Consider the following 19,272-nt stretch of genomic DNA (forward strand, 5'->3'; position numbering starts at 1 on the left):
TCTTTTAATCTTTCCTCATAACTAAGAATCTCCATGCCCCTTATTAGCTTTGTTGCTCTTCTTTGTATTTTTTCCAACTCCAGGGCATCCTTTCTATGAACTGGAGCCCAGAACTGAACTGCATATTCTAGATGAGGCCTCACTAATGCTTTGTAAAGTGGTAATATTACATCCCTGTCCCGCGAGTCCATGCCTCTATTAATACACGACAATATCCTGCTGGCCTTTGAAGCAGCTGATTGACATTGCATGCTGTTATTTAGTTTATGATCTACAAGTACACCCAGATCCTTCTCAACAAGTGACTCCCCCAGTGTAGCTCCCCCTAGGACATATGATGCATGCAGAGTGTTGGTACCCAGATGCATAACTTTACATTTATCTACATTTAACCTCATTTGCCAAGTGGATGCCCAAACACTCAGTGTGTCCAAATCAGCTTGTAATTTACGAACATCTTCCATAGACTGAACAAAACTATATAGCTTGGTGTCATCTGCAAAAATAGAAATAGTGCTATTAATCCCATCCTCTATATCATTAATAAATAAGTTGAATAATAGTGGTCCCAGCACTGAACCCTGGGGTACACCACTTATAACCGGGGACCATTCAGAGCAGGAATCATTGTCCACAACTCTCTGGATACGGTCCTTGAGCCAATTATCAATCCAATTACAAACTAGACGTTCTAAACCTATAATCCTTAATTTACCCATTAGGCGTCTATGAGGGACAGTGTCAAATGCAAAGTTCAAAAACACTATATCCACAGCGGCCCCTCTGTCTAGGCTTCTACTCACCTCTTCATAAAAACAAATCAGGTTGGTTTGACAACTTCTGTCTTTAGTAAAACCATGCTGTCTGTCACTTACAATACTAGTTTTTTTTTTGTCGCATACTCCTGTATATAGTCTCTCAATAGCCCCTCTAACATTTTCTCCACGATGGATGTTAAGCTAACTGGTCTATAATTACCCGTGGAAGACCTTAGAACCCCTTTTGAAAATAGGCACCACATTTTCCCTGCGCCAGTCCCTTGGCACTATACCAGTCACTAGAGAATCTCTGAATATTATAAGGAGGGGGGCAAAAATAGCTGAACTAAGCTCTTTAACCCCTTCCCGACATCCGCCGTATATATACGGCGCACGCCGGGTGGGGGAATATGGAGCGGGCTCAAGGGCTGAGATCGCGGCATTTAAATTACTAAAAACAGGGGGGCGACCCCCTGTAACGTCTCAACGGCACCCCCGCGGAGAGATCGGGTGGAGCCGTTGGTTCACACGGCTGCCTGGGGGTCTGACGAAGTCCCCCAGGTCTGCCATCTTGGTACTCCTTGGTACATCTTGGTACTCCTATGAAGCTCTGCCTCCGGCAGGGCTTCATAGGAGACTGTCAGAATCACGATATACTGCAATACATTAGTATTGCAGTATATCGTGCAAGCGATCTAACGATCGCTGGTTGAAGTCCCCTAGGGGGACTAATAAAAAATGTAAAAATGAGTTAAATAAAGTTGTTTTTTTTGTGTAAAAAAAAATTAAAAGTTCAAAAAACCCCCCTTTTCCCATTTTCGCCATAGAGCATAGTAAAAAATTAAATAAATAAACATAATTGGTATCGCCGCGTCCGTAAAAGTCTGAACTATCACAATATATCATTATTTAACCCGCACGGTGAACGCCGTAAAAAAAAAAATTGTAAACGCCAGAATCTCTATTTTTTGGTCAACTCATCTCCCATAAAAAATTAAATAAAAAGTGATCAAACCGTCACATTTGCACCAAAATGGTATTATTAAAAACTACAGCTTATCCCGCAAAAAAATAAGCCCTTGTACAACTTAATCGACGGAAAAATAAAGAAGTTACGGCTCTCGGAATTTGGTGAAACAAATTAAATTTTCTTTTTTACACTTAGGTTTTTACTTGTAAAAGTAGTAAAACATAAAAAAAACTACACATATTTGGTATCGGCGTAATCGTATTGACCCATAGAATAAAATTAACATGTTGTTTTAATTGTACAGTGAATTCTGTAAAAATGGCGCTCAACAAACTATGGCGGAATCGCTGTTTTTTTCATTTTCTACCCCACAAATAATTTTTTTCCCGTTTCCTAGTACATTATATGGCAAAACTACAACTTGTCCCGCAAAACTACAACTTGTCCCACAAAAATGAAGCCCTCATAGTACTATATCGACGGAAAAATAAAGGCGTTATGGCCTTTGGAAGGTGGGGAGGGAAAAACGAAAATGAAAATCTGAAAAAGGGCTGCGGCGTGAAAGGGTTAAGAACTCTAGGGTGTAACCCATCTGGTCCCAGAGCCTTGTGTACATTTATTTTAATTAACTTAGCTTGGACCATATGTACATTCAGCCAATTAACTATATTGATGTATTAACAGCACTGGCACCAGCTAAATAATCCCTCACACCACTCTATTGACAGAAAAATAAATAAAGTTTTGTTCAGCCTTTTCCGGAAAGTCGATTTAGCAGTGTACAGGCCCATAGACTTTCTATTTAGTCCGTACACCGCTACATCGATTTCTGGAAAAAGCCGAACAGAAACTAAGCAGCTCACATGAGCACTCCTGCAGCTTCGTATTAGCAATCGGTGGGGATCTCAGTGCTAGGACCCCACGATCAAAACTTCTGACATGTCACTATGACATGTCAGAAGTTTGTTGAACGTTTAGTTACCCTTTAAATACAGCTTCTATGTATCCTGGATACATAAAATCTGTAGCTTTCGTTCAAACCCCAATCCATCAGGTCAGCAGGACTGACAGCTTCGGTGACAGAGGGACCTGCGTGTCTCTGACACGCAAGATCCACCTGTTATCGATCATATCTAAGTTTATGAACATAAATGTGATCGATAACAGGTGGAACCTGTGTGTTAAAGACACGCAGGACCCGCTGTCAACGAAGCTGTCAGTCCCGCTGACCTGACGGATTTAGGTTTGAGTGCAAGATACAGCTTCTATACTAGTCCTTCTCAATGAATTAGAATATCAAAAAGTTAATTTATTTCAGTAATTCAATTCAAAAAGTGAAACTCATATATTAAATGGATTCATTACACACACACAGAGTGATCCATTTCTAGCATTATGGTCTTTCAATGTTGATGATTATGGCTAACCGTTAATAAAAACCCAAAATTTAGTCTCTCAGAAAATTAAATACAGGTTCAATAGGAGCAGTAAAAATCCCTATTCAATGAGCTCCCCCTAGTTTTGGCTGAAGAACAACATAATTCATATGGGGAAGCAGGAGAAGCACTTGAGTTCTGTGCCCCCTCTGGGCCTCATACCATTCGCACAGTCTACTTGTATGGAAGGTACACCACCGCATGTAGTAACAGACACATTACCGGAAGAAGTCAACAATTATATACTTATTATTCATTGAGGTAAAAACTAAGCCTATTAAATACTCAGATGTGAACAGAGCCTTATTTGTATGTTGTTTATTATAAATCAGTGTAATGCCATATAACCTATTTCTATCTAAGGTTGCAGTATCTGTCATGATATGTAGTAGCTATCTCTGGTTAGAATAGACCTATTATGTTAGGCCCCTGTCACACTACCATTATAGTACGTTTAGCTCTCTTCCGTCAGAGGAAGAGGTGAACGAGAGTCCAAATAGAAAGCATTGCTTCTGTTAGAATTACCATTGATTTCAATGGTAATTCTTTTGTTTCAGATGCTTACCGTTTGCTTCCATAAAAAAAAGGAAACCTAGAAAAACGGAGGCAAACGGAAACCAAAAAAATTAACATTGAAATCATCTCTTCCTCCGACGAAAGAGAGCTAAACAGAGTTTAACAGTAGTGTGAACTTAGCCTTAAATATTTTATCATTAACCAGTGAAAATGCTCAGTCTGATAAATCATGGACTTACGTGGCTGGGCAGAAAGATAAATGCTAGTCTGTTTTTCAGTATACATACATTAAATGGTAGGTTCAATTTTCAGTACATGTATATAGCTGGGCAGCCTGTCTGACTTGAGAGCATAGTGTTGTGTCCATATGTGAGGATAACCTAAGGCCCTGTTCACACAGTGCAGATTTGCTGCAGATTTTGCATGAATTTTTTAAGCCAAAACCAGAATTGGATCCAGGAGAGAAGGTGTATGAGGCCTTCCTTTATATATTTCTACGGTTTAGGTTCCGTTCCTGGTTTTGGCTTAAAAAATACATGCAAAATCTGCATCAAGTCTTCACTGTGTGAACAAGGCTTATATGTAAGACTACTAGTAACTCACAATGTTTTACATCTTGGATATATAAATCATAGAGTGGCCTCAAAGAAGTTGTACAGTTGAGCAAACCCCAATATCTATTATTCCTGGAGAAACTGCTAGTTGAAAGCCATTGCATTGACCAGTAAATGTCCATTGTCTAGTGATCTTCCAGCCTGGCTTTGCTCTAACAAATAGAAGGGCTGACTATTACCTCATAATACCCTAAGGGCAGATTCATACGAACGTTGCGTTTTTGCGCGCGCAAACAACGCAGCGTTTTGCGAGCGCAAAAACCATTTGACAGCTGCGTGTGTCATGCGTGTCTGATGCGCGGCTGCGTGATTTTCGCGCAGCCGGCATCATAGAGATGAGGCTTGTCGACGCCCGTCACTGTCCAAGGTGCTGAAAGAGCTAAATCTTTCAGCACCCTCGACAGTGAATGCCGAACACAACAGCGAAAAACCTGTAAAAAAAAAGATAAATTTCCTACTTACCGAGAACTTCCCGGCCGTTGCCTTGGTGACGCGTCCTTGGTGACGCGCCTCTCTTGACATCGGGCCCCACCTCCCTGGATGACGCGGCAGTCCAAGTGACCGCTGCAGCCTGTGATTGGCTGCAGCCTGTGCTTGGCCTGTGATTGGCTGGAGCTGTCACTTGAACTGAAGTGTCATCCCGGGAGGTCGGACTGCAGGAAGGAGACAGGAGTAATCGGTAAGTTAGAACTTCGTTTTTTTTTACAGGTTCATGTATTTTGGGATCGCAAGTCACTGTCCATGGTGCTGAAACAGTTTAACTCTTTCAGCACCATGCACAGTGAATGTCTCCCGACGTCGCGGACCGGAAATTTTTTTGCCGGGTTCGGCCAAAACGAGTTTGGCCGAACCCGGTGAAGTTAGCTTCGGTTGTCAGGGTTCGCTCCTCGCAAAGACACTCCGTTTGGATGCTTGGAAACAGAAAAGCACGTGGTGCTTTTCTGTTTCCATTCATCCTTTTGACAGCTCGTGCGCTGTTTCAGTCGGTTTGCACGGAAGAGCTTCCGTGCGACCTGCCTGGTTTTCACGCACCCATTGACTTCAATGGGTGCGTGATGCGTGAAATACGCAGAGTTATTGAACCTGTCGCGTATTTTGCACAGCGAACAAACGCTGCGCAAAATACACGGACTGTGTGTACTGCCCCATAGACTTCTATAGGGCATTGCGTGCCGCGCGAAAACCACGCGGCCTACACGCTGCCAAATCACGCTCGTGTGAATCCCCCCTAATGGTGATAAAAAGGATTGTCTAAAGCAGACACCACCTTTATATAGGCAGAGGCATAAAAATAATTTGGAGAAAACAACACTAAGGCTGGGTTCACACGTGGCGGAATTTCACTTGAATTCCGCTGCGGACACTCCGCAGTGTTAATCCGCAGCGGAGCCGTTTCTCCATTGACTTCCACTTTAATTTAGATGTGTTCGTTTAGACGTTGAGTAAAATTCCGCTGCGGAGCATAGGCTGCGGAGCGGAATTTGGTGTCCGCAGCATGCTCTGTCTGTTGCGGACCAGTGGCGGACTGGTTGTGGACTCATGGCGGAATTTCTCCATTGACTTCAATGGAGATTCTAAATTCCGCAATGAAGTCCGCAGCTGTCATGCACATGTTATGTGTGCTGCGGATGCGTCTTGCTTTTTGGACATGACATTTCTTCATTCTGGCTGGACCTATGTATTTCTAGGTCTACAGCCAGACTGAGGAAGTCAATGGGGCTCCCGGAATTACGGGAGCGTTGCTAGGAGACGTCAGTAAATAGTCACTGTCCAGGGTGCTGAAAGAGTTAAGCTATCGGCAGTAACTGTTTCTGCCCCCTGGACAGTGACTACCGATCCCAATATACAGCAACCTGTAAAAAAAATAGAAGTTCATACTTACCGAGAACTCCCTGCTTCTGTCTCCAGTCCGGCTTCCCAGGATGACGCTTCAGTCTAAGTGACGGCTGCAGCCAATCACAGGCTGCAGCGGTCACATGGACTGCCGCGTCATCCAGGGAGGTAGGGCTGGATGCCAAAAGAGGGACGCGTCACCAAGACAACGGCCGGTAAGTATGAAATGCGTTTACTTTCACTAGGGAAAGTGCTGTCCCTTCTCTCTATCCTGCACTGATAGAGAGAAGGGAAGCACTTTTTCCGCAGTCCGCAGCAGCTAGTCCGCATCAATTTACTGCACATTTTTGGCAGATCCGCAGCGTAATCCGCAATGCGGATTATGTGCGGCATTGATGCGGACACTTGCGGAGAAAATCCGCCACGTGGGGGCATGCCCTATAAAGTTGAACTGTCCTAATTGTGTAAATTCCATTCAACCATTTTGAGAATGCCGGGTGACAACCAATATAGTCACGGGACTTGTCATCCAGCTTTTCACATGAATAGTAAATCACCATCATTAGGCAGATATAAAAACATAACAGGGGCAGCTGGGTGACAACCCATCTGGGAACTGGAATGGTGGCTATATTGGTTGTAAACCAACTTTTTCTGAAACAGAAGATATATCATAAATAAAATAATAGAATAGATAACATAAATTATAAAAAACGTGGGATTTGTTTTTTTGTTGTTTTTTTAGTAGGTGATACTTATAATGTGCATGTAAATGGTAATTAATTGTAGCCAATAATTCATAAGACAATTCTACCGTTTAAAAATTGTAAGATGCAAAGTAAGGCATAATAATAATAATAATAATAAAATTGTACAAAACACTAGAACTGCTCTATATAATTACCAAATGTTGTGTAACTGGTGAACCACTACTTTAAGCCATGTGTATATTCTACCTACAGCAATAAATGTATAATTGTCTTATTTTCCAGGAAATACATGTGCCGTTCCTTCCTCTCCAGGAGTAGAAGTAGACAGAAGTTGGTGCCAATGGAACTTTCTCAGACCACTACCTAGAGGTCATTTCTGAGTAATAAATGGGAAGCAGGAGCTTTGGTTTAGATTCCATTTCCGACTGAAACATCAGCAATATTTGGAAAAGTGTAATTTAATTAAAAACATGTTTTTTTTCATGTACAATTTACTGTTTGAAATGACAATGACATAATGGAATTTACAATTATATGGGTATATCCACATCTGGCATTTTTTCAGAAATTTCTGTAAGAAACAGTGACTTAGGTCGCAGAACATCAAGTCGCACAACAAAAAAATATTTTCAATTTGTCTGTGACTTGCTGCTGCATTACTATTTGAAGATGCAATTTGGCTGCGTGTGGCATGCGATTTAGAAATTGCAACATCCAAAAAAAAACACTCCAAAAAAGGACATTTTGGACATGTCGCAAATGAGTAGCAGTTGCATGCGACTTAAATTAAAATCTGTGCAGGTAGATTTGTCTGCGACTTGCGATCTGCAGCCAACAATCCTGCAGGTTTAGATTTTCTGCAACTGTCTGGTTGCAAATGCGTTAAGCCGTGTGTCGCCATGTGAACACATTAACAATCATTACATTGCAATCTTTATGGGTAGCGACCAAAGTCGCCGTGTAGCAGTAGCTCCAAAATAAAGGTATTTACCTTATGTAAATACTCTGAAGTTCATTCTAGAACACAAAATGAAATATTCCTGAATAACCATAAAAATATAATATTATACTACATATTACTAATAGCGATAGACATTGGACTATGGCTAAGTAATGATTAGCTCCGCCTAGATTCATCTTCCACGCTGTATAATAATTTCCAATGATATTGTTGATGAGATTGCACAATGATCCATATTATTATTTCTAGTACTGTTATGTACAAAATGCTGCTAGTTTAATTAATGGTATTTATAATAAGTTTAAATAAGGCTGAGTTCACATCTGCGTTTATATTTCCCTTCATCTGTTCCGTCAAAGGAACAGAAAACGAAAATAATGGCAGTGCTGGATTCGTCACATGCGGGACAACAACGGTGCCTGATGGACCACTTTGAATTTAATGGGGTCCGCCGGCTTTCCGTCACGCTGTCCATGATTTTACCAGAAAAATTAGAGCTGCATGCTGTGCTATTTTTTACGCAATTTTTTTTACAAATTCAGCGACAAGGGCTCCAAATGGTTGTGAACGAAGCCTTACCATCATTGCATTAAATTCATATATAAGTGTGATAATTGTCATCAATAGATATAAAGCAATGTTGGATTTTTATAATAAAAATACATTTTCAAAATGTTTTATATTGTATCTCAATATCTATTAAGCCATAACACTAAAACCACCTGCCTAATATTGTGTAGGTCCTCCTCATTCTGGCAAAACAGCTCTGACCCATTGAGCCATGGACTCCACAAGACCTCTGAAGGTGTCCTGTGGTTTCTCACACCAAGACGTTAGTGGCATATCCTTGTCCTGTAAATTGTGAGGTAGGGCCTCCATGGATCAGACTTATTTTTCCAGCACATCCTACAGATACTGGAACGGATTGAGAGACCAACACCTTGAATTTTTTTGTCATGTTCCATAAACAATTTCTGAACAATTTTTGCAGTGTGGCAGGACGCATTATCCTGCTGAAAGAGGCCATCGCCACTAAGAAATTTCATTACCATGAAGGCTTGTACATGGTCTGCAAGGTTTCCACCCTTACCTTTGCTTGAATTTGGTTAAGTACTCAAATTTCTCATGAAACAAATTCAATACAATATCACGACATGCTAGCAAAACCCTTGACAAGCTGCAAGACACATCACAACCACTGGATGGCCACACATGAACACATATAGCATTGACATCTCATGACACAATATCACAAAATTATGTTTTTATTTAAATTGCAGCTAAACGTTCGGCAAACTTCTGACATGTCATAGTGACATGTCAGAAGTTTGGATTGGTGGGGGTCCGAGCACTGAGACCCCCACCAATCGCTAGAACGAAGCAGCTGAAGCACTCGTGTGAGCGCTCAGCTGCTTCGTGTCTGTTCGGCTTTTTCCGGAATGCCAATGTATCGGAGTACGGGCTCATAGTCTTTCTATTGAGTCCGTACACAATACATTTATTGTGCAATACATTTATCTGAGCGCTCACACGAGCAATTCAGCTGCTACGTTCTAGCGATTGGTGGGGGTCTCAGTGCTCGGACCCCCACCAATCCAAACGTCACTATGACATGTCAGAAGTTTGCCGAACCTTTAACTACACTTTAAAGTTGATCATCTCATGCCACACATCTCAGAATATGTTGAGATAAGGGTAAAAGTAAGGAAGAACACATCTGTACGTTTGAAAGTAACATCCAAATAAATGCCAAAACCTAAGGTTTACCAGCAGAACATTGCCCAGAGCATCACACTACCTCCTTGGCTTGCCTTCTTCCCATAGTGCAATATAGTGAACAGTATAAGTGATATAAAAATCCACAACATAGGCATACAAATACATATTGATAAGATTCAGTACATCTATGTCCTACATTCTCTGTATCTTATCAATATGAGCCACGTGTTGCATTTCTATATTGTTTCTACATTGTAGCATTTTGTGTCTCCCACACCAGCAAATGCTCAATACATCAAATCCCACCCCCCTATGTAATGTATTTTGCGCTACACAACCATCATGTAGGAAGCACACATTCTTATGGTAGCTAAACTCCTCCCTGGGTTGAAAAGATTTAGAAAACAGCAGTCGGAAAGGATGCATTATGGGACATAACTTAAATAAAAAAGACATTATTTCTACATTTATCCTCTGCAGTGTTCCAGCCTGGATATCATTGCTTTTTATCGATGGGTTATAAATGTAATAGTATGTGGTGATTGGCGAGTTTCCTGTGTGTTATGTACAACCCAAAGAATGGAAGTACCTTGACAGATATCATTAATTTGCATATTATTTGCAAATTGGGCAGAGTGCCAACGACTCTGCTGTAATAGGCCATAAGCCACTTGTCTGAACCTATTTTGGGCACAAGACCCAGTCAAAATTAATGAATAATAATCACATTCATAAGCTGCCACTACTTTGCTCAAACATGCTGCAGCGTGTCCACACATGCCATCTCTGTTATTGCCTGTAGTGTACAGATATCATATTCCCTGACATATTATTCTAACATAATGTATAACAATTTGAAAGTTTAGTTACTGATAGTCTCCAGTAGAAATAGTGGTTGAAATATAAAACTATTGCTAAGAAAAATGGAGTAGCAACCAATGAGACTATAGTATTTTTTCATTCTTCTATAGTAGATTGGAAATTTTTCTTCCACAAAATGCACGATATAGAATTGCTGGAAGTGTCCGCAATATACACTAGAACACATGCAGCACTAGATACAACCACCATGGAATTCATGGAATAAACATCTTGTGGTTCTTTGGGAACAATGGAGCAGACTTACTATTGTCATTGCGTCAGAATTCTGGCCTAAGTTGCGCCAAAAAGAGCAGATGTTTTTCGCCTCACTAGACACTTTTCAAAAGTGTCACGGAAGGGGGGGGGGTTAACAGAAAGGAGACGTATCTTAAAATGCACCAACGTGTGCCAAAATTTTGAAGCAAGAAACTGTTGTAGACTAAGCCAACTAATAGGTAGTATAAGGAAGAGATAGGCCTGGTTCACACAGAGTATTTTGCAGGAAGAAAAAATCTGCTTCAAAATTGCTTCAAGAATTTTGAGGCAGATTTTGACCTGCCTGCTCTTTTTTGCCACGGCCATTGAGGACCATGGAGGCAAAATATGCTGTAAAAAAACTAATTGTTTTCAATGGGAGGTCAAAGGCGGAACCGCAGCAAGAAAGGACATGCCACTTTTTTTTCCCATGAGCAGCTAAAAGCTGCCCGGGAAAAAAACGCCTCTGCCTCCCATTGAATTCAACGGGAGGTGATTTCGTCCATTTTTTGGCGCTGATTCCGACACGGTTTCCGCGTCAAAATCAGAGCCAAAAAACTCAGTGTGAACTGGGCCTTACATGTCAAGTAAGATGCATTAAATACATTTATCATAGTGTGTGCGCCACTGTGATATTTTTGGCGGATCTTCTGACGGCCTGGTCTACATTTACGACGTCTAGATCTTAGACAGCATTGGTAAATATGCCCTAATGCCTATTGGTAAGCAAGCACCAAAACTCATCAGGTACTGCCTAGAAACGTCACCCCCTGGTGACATGTCACATACAATTACGTCGCTGCCGCCAAGGTGTTAGCGCAGTGCAACGTAACAGTACTAAGCTTAGCCCGCACCATCACCAGTGGGTGTCAGCTGTATATTACAGCTAACACACTGCTGTTACAGCGATTCCCGCTGATTAACACCTCAGATTCCACAGTCAATATCGACTTTTAGCGGCATCTAAGGAGTTAGAATGCTATTGCACCCACGACGCAAACGCAGTGGAGCCATTGGTTGCTATGGCAATTGGAGGCCTAACAATAGCCTCCAGGTCTGCCATCTACGGAATCCTACAATTAAAAAAAAAATCACCCTTTTTCCCATAGTAAGTTCTTTATTATAGGAAAAAAAGGAAAAACATTAAACAAAACTATACTTATTTGGTATCGTCGCATCCATAACTACCCAAACTATAAAACTATCACGTTAGGAGCATTGCCTGATGTCCATGAGGGATGACGTGCCTTGGTGATCTCTGTTCTCCAGCCATCCTATCATAACGGTTAAACTCCTGCATTTGGCCATAACGCAATTTACTTACCTCTTACATGGTAAGAAAGTCCTCCAAGCATATATAGGCTCGCTCACTGGTTCTCCTCCTCTGCTCCTCCATCTCTGGGTCCATTGACACCTTTGTCACACCAGAACCGTCATTAGGCCGCAAAGTGATGGCGCCGGCCCCTCAGCGCAGCAGTCAGTCTGTCCGCCATTCCTCACCTGAGCACATGGACATACCATGCTCTGCCTCATCATCTGGCACACTCCCTGAGGTGCTCATTGGGGACGGAGACGGGGATATTGTGACAGCTCAACATAGAACCATAAGGTCCGGCCTGCATCCAGCACCAGTTTCTCAAATACCTGGATCTCCCTCCTAAATTAGAAGGCCTCCAGTGATGGCCCACCAGAAACCCAGCTATATTGTCCACAGCCTCCATCACAGGTCAGTCAACCCCCCTGTGGGACCCATTCTACACAGCAACCCCTCCTCCCCAGTGAACAAAGGGGTCAATTGCTGCAGCCCTCTGCCTATCATCACCAAAATAACGCAGAGCCTTGGTCCCCACGCTGACCGCTACCCCCCATTTGTCTTAGTTGGGCATAGATACACATTCATGGTTCTCCTCATTGGACTCTGAAGCAGAGAATATGAAAATGTGTCACTCCTGAATTAAGCAGCACCCCACTAAAGAGGACTTTAAATCTCCGATTGTGGAGTTAAGATAAACTCGACGCCTTGAATTTGTGACTGTATGCCAAAATATTCATCAGATTTAACAGAAACTCTAGAGGATGACCATGATTCCACCCGCAGATAAGTTTCTCAGCTGAAGTCCACAGTTTCAGCCTAGCACAAATCCATTTTTGAATACGAAAGGCACTGGATAACAGGGGACGGCATCACAACATTAGAGTTTGTGGCCTCCCAGAGGCGACACATAATAAAGATTTAAATCCAACACTGGAGGCTATATTCAACCTGGTTCTAGAGGCCCCTGCCTCTCATAAGATCAAAATGGATATAGCACACAGAGCATTTAGAAAAATATGACACCCCAACCTAGAGATGTTATTTGTTGTATGACGGACCATGAACTTAAAAAAGAGATAATGACACTAGATAGATCTCGCTGCATCCTTGAGTTTGACGGTGCCCAGATAGAGCTGCTTTCAGAATTGTCCGCAAAAACGCAGACAAAAACACCCTCTACTCACTGCTCTATAGAACAATCATATTTTCTACCGTTGGGGTTTCCCCTTTAGCCTCACTGCACGGATAAATGGTCGCTTTGCTACCCTTCGCACAGCTGTTGATTTAAAACCTTTTTGTGACACTTGGACATTCCAATTCCAAAATTACCTAACTGGAAGCTGATTCCACCTCGTCCCCACTTGCCACTGCCTGGCAACGTGCCAACTCACAGAAGAGGGACAGATCATCCCGGGGTACTACTGAGAGAGCTTCTTCGAGACGCATATGACATTCCTCACTTGACCCTATTCTACTTGCATAATTTCTTACATTTAGACCGCATTCTACCATGAATGCTTTCTTTTTTTTCACACGGTTTGTTCTTGGACTTGTTGTCCTAAAAGAGAATTATTTCCACTACTGGACTATATAAAATGTTATGCCCCACTGAGGCGTTGTATTGTTCCTTATGTTCTCACCCAAGCTTGCTCCCAAATAGCGCTCCTCCCTTTCTGAGCCCTGTCGTGTGTTCAAGCAGCACTTTTTGACCACATTTAGGTTATTGCTGTACTCGAGAGAAATAACTTAAAAATTTTTAGGGTACTCTTTCTCCTTTAGACTTCTGTGGAAATGAAAAAATTCTACGTTTTATTGGAAAAATTTTGATTTTCACGTCTCAATTTAAATAAATTCAGCAAAAAACCTGTGGTGTCAAAATCCTCACCTTACCTCTAGATAAATTCCTTGAGGGGTGCAGTTTACCAAATGGAGTCACTTTTCGGAGGGCCTCATGGTCCTTGCAAATGTGACATATCACTGGAAAACCATTTCATCAAAATTTAAGCTCCAAGAGCCAAATGGCGCTCCTACCTTTCTGAGCACTGTGTCCAAGCAGCAATTTATGACCATATATGGGGTATTACCATACTCGGGAGAAATTGCTTTACAAATATGGGGTGCTTTTTTTGTTTTCCTTATCAAAATTAAAAAATTTGAGCTAAAAAAACATTTTATGGGTAAGAATGTAGATCCTCATTTTTACAGCCTAAGGCTTCGTTCACATCTGCGTTGGGGTGTCGTTCTGATGTTCTGTCGGAGATTTCCGTCAGAACGGGACCCTGAACAGACATAAACTGACACAAATGGAAACCAAATTGATATCAATGGTGACGGAAACATCGCTAATTGTTTTCGTTCGTCACCATTGCGGCAGGTTTCCGTTTTATCGACGGAATCAATAGCGGAGTCGACTGCGTTATTGACTCCGTCGGAAAAACGGAAACCTGCCGTAATGGTGACGAACGGAAACCATTAGCAATGTTTCCGTCACCATTGATACCAATAGTGACGGAAACGGAACCTGTGGTTTCAGTTTGACTTTCCGTTGCGGGGTTCACCCGACAGAAACCTCAGATGGAATCCCGGAACGGAAAGTCAACGCTGATGTGAACAGGCCCTAAGAAGGATTAGACTCACCAACGTATATGGTGATATTGTTCACTGTCCACAGAATGGATTCCTGTTACTCATAGTAGATTTCCTGCGAGCTTTACTATGGCCTGATGTTGAAGGCAGCCTGTCTCTGGATCCAAGATGGATGGACCCATATACCACTCTCCTCAGTGGCGTAACTACCGCTGTAGCAGCCATAGCGGCTGCTACGGGGCCTGTGGCCATGAGGGGGCCCCCCATGGCCGGAGGCTCCGCTAGCAGCCGCTATGGCTGCTACAGCGCAACACCACCGAACACTACGGCAGAGCAGGGAGGTATCTCCCTGCTCTGCCATTAAAGGGGTTGTTCCTACAAAAGACATGTGTCCCCTATCCACAGGATAGGGGATACATGTGTGATCGCTGGGACCTCCAGCGGTAAGTAGAATGGCGGACCGAAAGTCCCCCGAAAATCTCCATGAGAAACCTCGAACTTCAGGGGTCTGTGTTTGGCAGCTCCGTAGAAATGAATGGAGCGCCAGTCACGCTTGTGCGCATGCGTGACTGGCGCTCCTTTCATTTTTATTGAGCTGCCGGATGCAGACCCCTGTAATCCGAGGATTCTCATGGAGAACTTCGGGGGACTTTCGGTCCCCCGTTCTCCTTATCGCTGGGGGTCCCAGAGATCACACATGTATTTTGTGGGACAAACCATAGGCTACAGGCCGTTTGTTTTTTTTGGTGGGGAGGTTTGGGCTGTATGGCGTTATCTACAAGGGGGGCTGTATGGTGCTATATACAGGGGGCTGTACGGTCCTATTATATAGGGGGCTGTATGGCGTTATCTACAATGGGGGCTGTATGGGTACTATTGTGATGTCATCACAATATTGCAGCTCTAAGTTCCACAGTGATAATATCACAATGATGTTTGGGTTCTACTGTCATGATATTGCAATGGTCTTGATCTGGTAACTATTGTGATGAAGTAAAAAAAAAGTACTGGTCTGCTGTGATGTCCCAATGGTTGTGTTCTAAGACATACTGTGATGATGTCACAATAGTGCTCTTCTGCGCTCTACAGTGATGAAGTCACAACATTGCAGCTCTGGACACTACTGTGATGATATCATAATGGTGCTGTATGGACTTTAGTGTGATTATTTCACAATGTTGCATCTCTGGGTTCTACAGTGATCGTGTGACAAAGATGCAGCTCTAGGTTCTACTATGATAAAGTCACAATGTTGCAGCTCTGGATTCTACGGTGATCATGTCACGATGATGCTAGTTTGGGATCTATATTGGTAATGTCACATTTGTGCAGGTTTGGATTCTGCTATAATAATGTAAAGGATTTGCCTGACACAGCTTCTGTGTCGACGCCCGTGATTAATCAGCCTGCATCTGTTCCTAGGTCTGCTAGAGTGAATCGATCTGCTACCACTCAGGCTGGTAGGCTGAGGAGTGGGAGAGCCAATCGCAGCCTGGCCAGACGGTTCTAGCTCCCGCCCTTGGTCTACTTATACCTTCATTTGCTTCTTGTCCTTTGCCTGTGATTCTCTTGCTTCCTGGCTCTGCTGTTCCTGCTGTTACCATTGACCTCTGCTTCATATTGACCCTGGCTTGACTGACTATTCTCCTGCTCTGCATTTGTTACCACGTACACTCCTGGTTTGACCAGGCTTGTCCACTACTCTGATGCTCACAGTGTTGCCGTGGGCAACTGCCCCACTTCCCCTTGCTTCTGTGTACCCTTGTCTTGTTTGTCGTGGACATATTGACCGTCACCCAGTTGTACGCCGTCGCCTAGGACGGGCTGTGCAAGTAGGCAGGGACTGAGTGGCGGGTAGATTAGGGCTCACCTGTCTGTCTCCCTATCCTGACATTACAAATAATGTCACAATGGTGCTGGTCTAGGTTCTACAATGATGATTTCCCAAGGGTGCAGCCCTGGACTCTACTGGGATAGTCTAATAAATGTGCTTGTCTGGGTTCTACTGTAATTATGTTACTATTATGCTGTCTGTACTCTACTGTGATGATATCATAATTGGCTGTCTGCACTATACTGTGATCATGTCACAACGGTGCTGTAAGAAGTTCTACAGTGATTATGTCAAACTGTAATACTGCCACAAAAGTGCTGGTTTGGGATCTACTGTGATGTCACAATGGTGCTGGTCTGGGTTCTACTGTGATGATGTCATAATGGTGGTGGCTGGGGTTCTACTGTTTTGAAATCTCAATGGTGTTGGTCTGGACTCTACTGTCATGATATCACATGTTGCAGCTCTGGGTATTATAGTAATGATGTCACAATGGTGCTGTTTTGAGTTCTACTGTGATTATGTAAAGATGGTTCAGGTTTAGGATCTACGGTGATGATGTCACAATAGTGCTTCTCTTGGTTCTAGTTTGATAATGTCCCAATAGTGCAGCTATGGACTCTACTGTGATAATGTTACAGCCCTGGACTCTACTGTGATGATGTTACCTCCATTATTTGAACACCAGCACACATCTTCAGTAAAGTCTAAAGAGGCAGCAAAATATTAGATCTATCATAAATATAGGGTCATTCTCAAGCCTAACACTTTGTCTAAATCACACCTCTTAAATATGCCTAAAGGAACAATCATGTGACCTATGACCACAAATAATATAAAAAAATTCATTAGCAATTAACCCACAGGTGTACATGTAATACATGTCATTACAACAAGCCAGAAAGATTATATACACAGTCAAGTCACATTATGACCACCTCCTACTTTTGACATCGGCAGTGCGTAGTTCATAAACTAAGTGATGTGTCGTGGGCTGGCTTGTTGGATATGTAAGGTGTGCGATAGGCTGTCTGTTTAGAAAAAAGCGAAAAAATACACGGCGCACATAGTGCATCATCTCTTGGAATGGTGATTACAATAGTAAAGTTGTGCTCACCTGGAGACGTTGTGCTCAGAGCACAATGCCCTGACGTGTATATAGAGTATAAAAATGCTGCAGCTCGGGGTTCGTACGGAGATCCACACAGGTTCCGTTGGTAATATGATCCAAAGCGAGAAGAAAAATGAAATCCCCTTTCGTGGCGCCATTCCTCTGTAAATAACCGTGGATGTTTCCTTTGGTAGCCTTATTTGATTTGCAGTAAAGATACAGCTTTATTCAAACCACATTTTCTATAGCGTTGGCAGTGTACCTCTGGGCCCTGAGGATCAGAACTTCCACGGGCAGCTCAGCCAGCAAAAAGGCGAAAGGCTGTCTGGACACGTATCACTCGTTGTTGCCATGGCTAAAAGTTGCATTGGAAAAAAAGGCATCAATTTGCACGGCAGTATCAAAATTGGCCCATCGATTGGCAAAGGGTTGTCTTCTTCGATGAGTCACGTTTTCTGCTTCATTGAACGGATGGACGTTGGCCTGTCAGGCGAGAAACATCAGAAAACAAATACACTGCAACCATTTCTGGAAGAACACAAGCTGGTGGCGGCAGCGTTATGGTCTGGGAAATTCTTTCATGCCATTCTCTGGGCCCATTCATCCATGTGGAAGGCGCTCTGAACCAATTTGGGTATGAATCCATCGTTGCAGACCACGACTACCCATACATGCTGTTTGTCTTCCCTGGGGCAGATGGAATCTTTCAGCAAGACAATGCAACATCTCACACGGCTAGAAAAGTCTGACAGTGGTTGAAAGGGGACGACCAAGACTTCCAAGTACTTCCCTGGCGCCCTAATTCGCAAGACTTGAACCCAATTGAGCAACTGTGGGACCACCTTGATTGTCTCGTTCGCTATATGGATCCACCCCTATGCACCGTCCAGCAAATGTGAGATGCCCTGCTGTCAGCATGGCTCCAGATACCTGAGACAACATATCAGCACCTTATTGAGTTACTCCCAGGCCATCTAGCTGCTGTCCGTGCTGCACACTGCAGTTACTCTAGATATTAGCTGGTGGTCAGAATGTGACGGTTTTTAAAAAATATATAATGCCTATGTAAAGTGCAACATATTTAGAATATATTCTGACTCCTACATTATGTTTCATCTTGAAACTCGGTAGGGTTTACTCCCCACATAACGAAGACTTACTTTAGGAGTCCCTGGTCACTTTGCAACCTAGTATATACACTAAATATGGCCATTAAGTAGATGCTTATAGAACTAGCTTCCTATGTACGATTTGGGCCAGAAGAAGGAGGAAACCAGACATCAGTGTCACTCCTCCCAAATCACGGAATTGCAGATCATGATGGTACAATCAGAAATTGACTTGCAATTCCTAGAAACTTTGGTACAGTAAAAGGACTGTAATGGCAGGGGGTAGGGAGACGGACAAGTGAGCCCTAATCTACCCGCCACTCTGTCCCTGCCTACTTGCAACGACCCGCCCTAGGCGACGGGGTACAACTGGGCGGCGGTCCCTGCGCTCAGTAAGTGCACGACAAACACGACAAACATACAAAGGAACACAAGCAAGAAAAAGGGGCCGTTGCCCACGGCAACACCGTGAGCAACCAGAGTGGTGAACGAGCCGAGTCAAGCCAGGAGTGTGCGAGGTACAAAACGAAAAGCAGAAGAGTAGTCGGTAAGCCAGGGTCTGTATGGAGCAGGATCAAAAATAGCAGGAGCTGTAGCTGGGCCAGGAAACCACAAGGAAAGAATCACAAGCACCGAGGGACAGGAAGTGCAGGCTTAAATAGACCGAGGGCGGGAGCTAGCTGA

The 19,272-nt window shown here is 43.1% G+C and overlaps 1 protein-coding gene across 1 annotated transcript in view; it reads left to right on the forward strand.

The window, feature by feature from the left end:
* Nucleotides 1-8,473, forward strand: part of SLC2A12 (solute carrier family 2 member 12) — an 83,011-nt gene extending 74,538 nt beyond the window's left edge. The window contains exon 5 of the mRNA XM_075864305.1: nucleotides 7,120-8,473. Within this exon, the coding sequence (XP_075720420.1) occupies nucleotides 7,120-7,204 (85 nt within the window). The 3' untranslated portion in view covers nucleotides 7,205-8,473. The remainder of the gene's footprint in view (nucleotides 1-7,119) is intronic.
* The last annotated feature ends 10,799 nt before the right edge of the window (nucleotides 8,474-19,272 follow it).

Source organism: Rhinoderma darwinii, chromosome 4 (genome assembly GCF_050947455.1).
Source record: "Rhinoderma darwinii isolate aRhiDar2 chromosome 4, aRhiDar2.hap1, whole genome shotgun sequence".
Lineage (NCBI taxonomy): Eukaryota > Metazoa > Chordata > Amphibia > Anura > Rhinodermatidae > Rhinoderma > Rhinoderma darwinii.